General features: G+C 41.2%; 1 protein-coding gene across 11 annotated transcripts in view; it reads left to right on the top strand.

Moving 5' to 3' along the window:
• Nucleotides 1-5,648: 5,648 nt before the first annotated feature.
• The window catches only part of Fra10ac1 (FRA10A associated CGG repeat 1), a 31,877-nt gene continuing 28,218 nt past the window's right edge, over nucleotides 5,649-9,307 (top strand). For 4 of the 11 annotated variants that reach the window (XM_087578000.1, XM_087577998.1, XM_087577992.1 and 1 more), the window contains exons 1-2: nucleotides 5,649-6,298; nucleotides 7,821-7,897. In XM_087578000.1, coding sequence (XP_087434126.1) covers nucleotides 6,278-6,298; nucleotides 7,821-7,897 — 98 coding nt within the window. In that variant the 5' untranslated portion in view covers nucleotides 5,649-6,277. The remainder of the gene's footprint in view (nucleotides 6,299-7,820; nucleotides 7,898-9,307) is intronic. The other 7 variants (XM_087578034.1, XM_087578029.1, XM_087578017.1 and 4 more) reach the window with 3 other exon arrangements.

The raw sequence follows: 9,307 nt of genomic DNA, 5'->3' as shown, positions 1-9,307 counted from the left end.
GATGCTTACAACCCTTCAATCTTTTCAGCTTTAGAAGCACCTTTCATTTCTCTGTCCCACGTCCTTATTAGCTTATCAGCTACAACTTCTACCACCTATTCTTTCAATTATTAAATTATTTCTTTCAGTTCCCAACACTGACTGCCATCTGTCCTGATGAACTCCCACGGTCCCTCCTGCCTCTGGCCATTCTATTAAGTGGGTAATAGACTATTCTTCATTCTACTAAAGGGATAATATACGACTACAGCACTACCCATAGTGTCTCCTTTACAAAGCGGAACCCTATAAATGCAACATCTAAGCTGATTTTCCCATCCCTGTCCATCCAAAATGACACCTCTATTTCACAACTCTCCTTTATCATGGACCAAATGCCAACATTTAGTATTGGAGAACATTCTAAATCTGCCTCAAGTTCCCTCTGTGGCATTACCCTCACTACTCCTTTAAATTCTGCTCTCAATGAGGTCACACCCCTCATGCTCCCCTAGACAAGTCATAGACATTTCTACCTCCAGTTTTTTCCTGAAAGTGCACTGTCTTGACTATTATCCCCCTTTCCATATCCTTTAGTATTTAAGATCTGCATTTAAATTATAGCTCAAGTCTCATTTCTTCTAAAATCTTTCCCACATTTTACTAATCTCTTTCTCAAGTTATTTGGTCACTTTTCTCCATAAAAATAGCTCCCAATTTGCCCAAGTATCACAACTGCCATCGGCCTCATTGAAAGGCAATAGATCTATTAAACGCAAACCTGGAATTCAGAGCTGGTAGCATTTGGGCCCATTCACATCATCACAACTTCGGTGAAGACAATTTCTCTAAATCTGCTTCCTGGTCTGTAAAACAGGGATGATACTACTTTGTCCTGTTTAATGATGTTTACACGTGTGCATTTTTGTGGGTATGAACCTGTGGGTATTTCACCATGTATGTGGAGGTCAGAGGACACCCCAGATGTTGGTTCTCAGAGGTTTTCCACCTTTTGTTTGAGACAGTGCTTCTCTTGGCTCTGGACTCTGACAGGTAGTTAGTCTAATTGGTCCATTGAACTTCCGGGAATCACCTCTTTAGCCTCTTTTTCACCACCACTGAGATCACAGGGGCTCACCAGCAGGCTCATCTTTTTATGTGGATTCTGAGGATTCAAATTCAGGTTCTCAAGCTTGCAAGGCAAGCACTCAAGCCATCGACTCATCTCCAGCCCTTTCACAAATATTTAGGATGATTGCTTATCTGCCATTGTGCTAAGGACTGACTGAGGGTTGCAGGAGAGCCATAATCCCTATTCTAGTGGAGCAAATATCTCAGTGATGGAGAATGGGATAAACCATTAATGTTTATCCATTAGTGGTAAATCATTACCGGATAAACCATTAGTGGTAAATTTCCATTCCCATATTTGTTGGTGGTTGGTATTGAAAGGGAGGTGTGCATTATGGTAATCTCACCCAGTCTAAGCCAGTTTGGTTATGAAAAGCTTTCCTTTTATCTATGCTGAAGCTGGGAGGATAAGGAGGGGTTATGCAGGTAAACAGGAAGGAGATTCCAGTTAGAGGAAGAAGTGATTCTCATCCAATGCAGAGGGGACTGAGAGAGCAGATAGTTCTGGTTTTCTGTTGGGGTTGCTGACATAAAAACATAGCTCTGACTTCAAAGGGAGTAACAGAGTTTATTCTAGAGCCAAATAAGGCCAACCATGCCCAGGGAAGACAGATTTAGGTTATCTCAAATACAATGTTGCAATGTGGGCACAATTTCATGAAGCTTTATAGTAAAGAAATCATAAATCAAGGAGCTTTCGGATACACTAGTGATGTGATGGACATTCTTGGCTGTCAACTTGACTACATCTGGAATTAATGAGAACTCAATAGCTGAGTACATCTGTGAGGGATATTTTTCTTAAATCACTGGAAGTGGGAAAATCCACTTTTAATCTAGATCTCCTGAGGTAGGAAGACCCACCTTTAATCTGGGCCACACCTTCTGCTGACAGCCTATATAAAGCACAAGGAAGGAAAATGCCTGCTTTCTTTCCCTGATTGCTTTTGCAAGTCCATTCCTTCACTGGCATTGGAGCCTATCTCTTTGGGATTCCAGTGTATACTGAAAACCAACTAAGATATCTAGCCTCATGGACTGAACTACTACTGGATTCTTGGACCTTGTAATCGTGTGTGTGTGTGTGTGTGTGTGTGTGTGTGTGTGTGTGTGACATGTGTGACATGTGGTGTGTGTGTGGTATGTGGTGTGTGTGTGTGTGTGTGTGTGTGTGGTGTGGTGTGTGTGTGTGTGTGTGTGTATGTGTGTGTGTTGTTCCTCTAGAGAACCCTAACTAATGCAGATGACAATATGAAGTAGGTGGGTTATAACCAAGTTGGAGAATCTTTGTTATAGGTCATCTAATTACATTCTTCACCAAGGGGTGGGAAAGGTAGGAGATGTTTGTGCTTTCCAAAAGGATTTACCTAATCTTGTCAAGAATCTTAGATCACACACGGGTGAGTAATACATGGTTATTTAAGGGTTAAAGATAGTGCAAGGTATTTGTTACTGGATCTGCAAACATTTTGACTTTCCACAAATTGAAATTGTAATCGGTCAGTTGACTTTGTAGAATGATTAAGGTGGGCGGCTGTTTTTTGTTTTTCTGGGAATCCCAATTCACAGCAAATAGCAAACCACCCCAAAAGCTGGTTGCTTGAAGCAACCTTTAATTTACATGAATCTGCAATGTGGGTCGGACTCAGTGAAGATGGCTCGGGTCTGTCTTGCGGGCAAGGAAACAGAAGGGGGTCAGGCAGAAGCTGCATCATCATTACAATTCATCTTCACGAGACTCAACATTATTTCTATAGTGCCTTGACATCTGGGGCAGAGACTACAGATATCAGGTTACCATGGAGAAGTATCAATGCCGCATCAACCTTAATGAAAAAATATTCATGTGATCATTTTTGGAAAATAAAGTGTGTTCAGACATAAATCAACAGAACATATATTAAAAGCATGGCTTTATATTTTATGGCCACCACCTTCCATCTCTGGCCATTATCATACCTACCATAGCATTTTGTTGCTTTGTGATATTGTGATATTGATAGCATCAATATATTGTTCCTTTTTTAATCATTGATAATGTATCTTAAAGTTGGGACCCATAGGCTTCCATATGCCATATACTTATGGTGTATGATAGAATATATTGATTTTGCTATGTTATATTCTCTGTCTTTCAAACTAGTTTGTCTTTGAGATAAAGAAGTGGTTTTTACATATCTGTAATCTCAATGACTGCTCCGCCCAAATCAAGTTCTTAATGGGCGTTTGTGTCTTTTAATATTGAACTGTAATTGCTTACTTGAGATTTTTTTTCAATCAGGTAAGTTTTTTGTCCCGTGTTGATTCAAATTCAGATTATAAGATCTACCTATAGCACATATTTTGTATTTAACGTTTCCAGTAGCTACTCACCTCAAAGCAAAAAACAGAAACCTTTGATTGAATGGAAAATAGAAACACATATCAAGGCAGAAACTACTCCCCATGGAATCATGAACTGAGGGATAGGACCTGAATCGTGGAAAAGGGAAGTGCTGCCCAGCTCCAAACCCTCATGGACTTGCAGGGTCAAGGCCCATGCCTAGCTCTCTCATGTGTAAAACAAAAGCACGGATAGAAGGGACAGTGTGTTACCGTTCTGTGGCTGTGAGGGGACACCATGAGCAAGGCAATTTATAAAAGAAAGCATTTAATTGGGGGCCTGCTTGCGGTTTTGGAGGGTAGGTTTATGACCATCATGGTTTGCAAGCTTGGCAGCAGACAGGCATGGTGCTGGACCAGTAGCTGAGAGCACACATGCTGATCTACAAGTTACAGGATAGAGTACTAAGGTATGGACACACACACACACACACACACACACACACACACACGCCTTTCATATATATATATATATATATATATGTGTGTGTCTATGGGGCTTATTCTTGTTATATATATGCCATATATATATATATATATATATATATATATATATATATATGGCTTATTCTCATTCAAACCACCATAGTTGGCAAAGCCATTGGGAGGCTTGATGCTCTTTCAGAGGACCAGGGTTTGGCTCCCCAGTACCCACAACAGATGGCCCACACCACTCTGTAACTCCTGTTCCAGGGCTTACAACACCATCTTCTGTCCTCCACAAGTAATGTAACATGGAGAATCAGGAACACACATTATACATAAGCAAAAAGTTCAAAAAATTTAAATGTAAGGACTACAAAGGCAGCACAGGGTTGTTGGAAAACTAAAATGAAGTTAACATAAAATGCTAAAAAGGAGCAGAAATGCTAAGGCATGTCAAATATTGGTATAAAAGAGTTAGATATAGGCTACTGGTGTTCTTATTAGTAATAAAAGGGCAAAGATTTAGTTTTTAGATATCTATCAAAAATGGCTGCTTGGCAAAATAACTCAATGCTGTAATAACTTATAAGGCTTCCTGTTTACATTTTTAAGGAAACATTTTTATTATCTTGAAATACATGGATTTATAATCATGTAATTAACAAGACCACATTCACTGCTCTGCATAAATCAGGATTTATCTATAATTTGCTGCGAGGAATAAAAATAGTCCTAAACTGATTGACAGGGCTATTGTCAATATACTGTTTAAGGTAAAAGATTTAAAAAGAACGTGTATTAAGATTCAGAGTTTTTCTTTAAAATGGGTCCGTTGTAAAAGCGAGAAGCATGCCAGTTTTATTCAGCAAATGTTTTAGTAGCTCCTGTGATTTCAAAGACACAGTGTTGGCGGCCTAGGGTGAGATGAAAAACCGCTGGTACTAGAGGGAAACAAGATCTGAACCCAGTGAAAAGAGGAATGGGACATCACTGTGTAGGATATGCATGATGCAGGAAGAACCGAGTGGAGCTTAAAATAATTTAATTTTGCCTGCCTTAGTCTTTTTTTTTTTTTTAATTCTATATTGCATGCCCTTTCCGCGTGTGCTAGGTCGCTTACTGGCATAGAATCCGCGACCCTGTGAAATCTTTCTCATTCCCCATTTTTTCTCTTCCTCGCCAACTCGATCTCTTCAACAGCCAGCACTGCATTTGGAACAGTATCTATTGTGTGGGTGGCGGAACGCGGAGAAGCTATTTTTGTTCTAATTATGAGCACTGTTTTCGTAGGGGAAAAGGAGGGGGTTATAAGGCAGATCTGAGGCTGAGCCGCTAGCTGGGCGAGGATGCTCCGTGGAGGCGTTACTAAGGTTACTAGAGAGAGGATCGCAGGTGACAGACAGGGGTGTTTTTTGTTTTTCTGTTTTGTTGTTGTTGTTTTTCTATAGCCAGATACATTTTCCAAAGAAGGATGTGGACTGGGCAGTGCCACATTGTACTACATGTTGGACTCCCTAAAGGGAAAAGAAGATGGCTCAAAGGAAAAATGAAGGACCAAAGCAGGGAGCCTCTGCTTCCTCTTCCGGCCCTTTTCTTCCGCCGTCCTTGTTTACCCCGAGCCGTTCTAGCTGCAGCACACCGTCGGCACGCCGGAGAAGGTGTCTTGTAGATGTGACACGCCTCTGAGCCGGGCCGGAAGCGGTTCCCAGCCGGTACCCGTAGGGACAGGCGTACAGCGGGCGGTGGCTGTGGCGCGGGCGGCGACGCTGCGTGGCTCTGGAGGACCGGCGCGGACCTGCAGCGGCTCGCTGAGGCCGTGGGTCGTCGCTGCAGCTGTCAGGACTCTTGGGGCGAACTTGCCAGACAGAGAGGAGCGGAAGGGAAGGGGTGTGTAAGGAGAGCCGTGGGCGTATTTGGTATCAGAGAGGACTTTGAAACTGGTTCCTCCTAGGAGTTGATTCTAATTTTTATTTTGACAGTTTCGGGAGGCAGCAGATGCCCCATTCTCGAGCTTTCCTTAACTCCAGTCGATTGGTAGCATGATTTGAGTGAGAGCTTTTTAGTGAAGCTACTGAGTTAGGATAGGTCATGGGATGGATGAAGCTGCCAGAGGAAAAAGAAATGGGCATTCGGAGCAGGGAAGTGGATCACGGATGAGGGGGTCAAGATGATCTGCTAGTTCGATTTACAGGTTTTACTGTACTGGATACCGTACCCAAACTCTTTAAGCTCGACGTCTTACTCCTGCGACGTCCGGACTTCTTTACATAACCTTTATGTTAACCTTTACATAAGCGGGGAAGCCGAGAAGATTCTGCAAAGCTCCAGGCCCCACACTGCGGGTTTTCCTCCATCAGCTATGAAGCAAGTGAGGATAGAGGTGAAGTCTAAGTGTATAAGGCAATGACAGATGTCAGTCAGGGAAGGTGGGAACTGGGCCTGCACACCTGTGCCATCAAGCTTGGCTGTCCTCTTCTCTTTAGCATTTGGTGGGATAGGGAAGAGAGGTATACCCAAGTTTGAAAATGGAGTTACAGAGACTAACAGAATTTACTGATTTGACATATCTCCTTTACCAGATGGAATGACATAAGGAAGGTAGTCAAGAATGGAAACACTGGCTGTCCTAGCTGTACTCGCCAACACAAATGCTAAAGTTAATGTCACTTTACCTGGACTGGTTCCTTTCAGCTGTAGAGATTGCAGCCCACCCTTATTCCTATTAATGTGTGTTACAAATTATGTGTACTTGCTGACACAAATACCAAAGCTAGAAAATAGTATTACTTGACCTGGACTGGCTCCTTTCAGCTGTAGGAGTTGAATATTGATAACTTGATACAATGGTGAAATCATCTATACCTTTGCTCGTGTGTGTTTTCCAAGCTCTGTGTGATGCTGGAATCAGATGCCTTTTCAGACACGGCTGACTGACTGACAGCTGAAGCTTTTCAGCAATTCCAAGAATGTCAGTCTGAAAATAATAAAACTGACTAAGCCCAGGAGTAAGGAAACTTATTTTAAGGAGACCTAAGACAGAACTCATGCTTAAAATTTAAAGGGAAATGTTTAATCAGTTGATAATATACTGTTTACAAATACTAGTTCTGGCAAGGTGTGCCTAGTATTCCCAAGAGATTGTCGAAACTGGGGCCTTAAGAGTCAAGGAGATCAGTTTAGCTACATTTTCCTTCCTAAAATGCAAGCGCTTGTTTTTAACTTGAAAAATCATCAACATGGTTTATAGAGTGCTTATCACTGTGTTTATGACAAAGTAAGGATGTAGTCATTCATTGCTTAACAAGAGAGACACTGAAATACCTTCTTGCAACTTTTCATTATTCAAGCATCAAGTCAGCACAAGTATGCTTACAGTGGCACAGCCATCAAACACCTATACTACAGACAGCCCCCAAAAGAGTAGCTTTCTAGGCTATGAACCTATAGAGCATGTTATTTTAATTATTACTGTAGAAAATTAAAATGGTGTTTGCACAGCCAGGCATAGCTGCACATGTAAAAGACATAGTTGGAAGTACTAGGCAATAACGTCGACTTTTTTCCGGTGGTCTGTCAATGGCTGAAACATCTCTAGGGTGTGTGTAACACAGATGAAAGTGATGCAGTGCCGTCCCTTGCATGCAGTTGCTCCACAGCATGATTAATGTCCTTTTTCCCTTGACAGCAATTAAAGGTAGACAACATTTGTGCGTTTCTCAAGTATCTGTCCACGTATTTCAAAGGGAGTGAAAGTGTTAGGTGGCTGTTAGCCCACAGACCACGCTCTGCCTACCGTGACTTGTAAAGCTTGTAGCCGTTTAAGATCACTCAATCTTCACTCTTGTGTTTCCTGAGTGTTTGACTTCTCAGGTCCGCACAGCTGACTTTGCACTCTTTTGCAGATGCATGGGCATGGGGGCTATGACTCTGATTTTAGTGATGATGAGCAAGGTGGAGGATCCAGCAAAAAGAGGAAGAAGTAAGTCTTTATTGATCCGTAGTTTGCATTCTTTCTAGACGGTCATGAAGTATAAATAAATAATATGGAAAGGTTTTGGATTGACTTTGTATGGGAACAAGTGCTGTAGCAAGTGAGGTTTTATTCATTACACCGTAATAAATGGATTTCAATTGGGAAGTAGTTGTGGGAAAAATGAAGTTTTGTTGTGAAGGATTTTATTGAAAGGGATAGAGGGAAAAGGAAAGATTCCTCTATTGCATGGTTTTTTGTTTTGTTTTGTTTGTTTTTTCATTTGTTAGTAGTGTGTGCCTGCAGATGTCACAGCTTAAAGGAGGCCTATTTGCTAGTGCTTGTCTTCCCAGTGAGGTCCATGTGGAGGGTGAACTGTAATTCAGAGCAGTTATGATGTTTACTTGAACGAGCAGGTCAGAATTGGGGGGACCAAGATCCTCTAGCATCAAAGCCTGGGCCTCACCCAGTCTTTTGTTGTCATTTTTGTTTCCTGAGACGGTTGTATTATGTTCAGGCTGGCCTGGAATTCCCTATTTAACCCAGGCTGTCCTATGACACAATCTTGGTTAGCTTCAAAAATGCTGGGATTCCAGGTATGGACTGCCATGCCCACCCGGAGGCTACATCTTCACCAGATTGCTGTGTTTGGGAGCATTGTTCTTAGCTATCAGGACTTAGACATTTCATGTTATGTAGTAACATAGGAGTGCTTGATTCATAGTAGCAGAACTTAGAGAATTTGGTTTATTATTCTATAGTGAGACTAATATGTTATCACTAACTAGGACTGAATGTTTTAGAAGATCGTCAGTCTTTATCAATAACAATAGTAAAATTATGAATTATTATAACAATGTATGTTTTTTAGATTTATTTCTTTTTAAAAAAAGATTTACTTATGTTATTTATATGAGTACACTGTAGCTATCTTCAGACACACCAGAAGAAGGCATTGGAACCCATTAAGATGGTTGTGAGCCACCATGTGGTTGCTGAGATTTGAACTCAGAATCTCTGTAAGAGCAGATGGTGCCTTTAACCACTGAGCCATCTCTCCAGCCCTGTTCTCTTTTTTCTTTTCTTTTCTTTCTTTCTTTCTTTTTTCTTTTTCTTTTCTTTTCTTTCTTTTTTCTTTTTCTTTTCTTTTCTTTCTTTCTTTCTTTTTTTTTTGGTAGATTTTCACTAAGAAATGTTACTTTCTGGTCTGAGGATATAACTAAGTTGGTAGAATGTTTGTCTAGGATATATGAAGCCCCAGGTTGTCCCAGTGCTGTGTTAAACAAAGGAAAGTGGCACATGCTCTTGAGAGGTAGATTAAGGATCATCAGTTCAGGTTTGTCCTTGGTTACATAGTGATTTCTGGGCCATCCTGGGATACTAAGGATCCTCCCTCGAAAGAAATGGCTTACGAATAGA

The sequence above is a fragment of the Rattus norvegicus genome, chromosome 1, assembly GCF_021556685.1.
Source record: "Rattus norvegicus strain SHRSP/BbbUtx chromosome 1, alternate assembly SHRSP_T2T, whole genome shotgun sequence".
Classification (NCBI taxonomy): Eukaryota; Metazoa; Chordata; class Mammalia; order Rodentia; family Muridae; genus Rattus; species Rattus norvegicus.
Note: the sequence above shows the minus strand (reverse complement) of the source record. Positions and strands in the feature narration are given on the sequence as shown.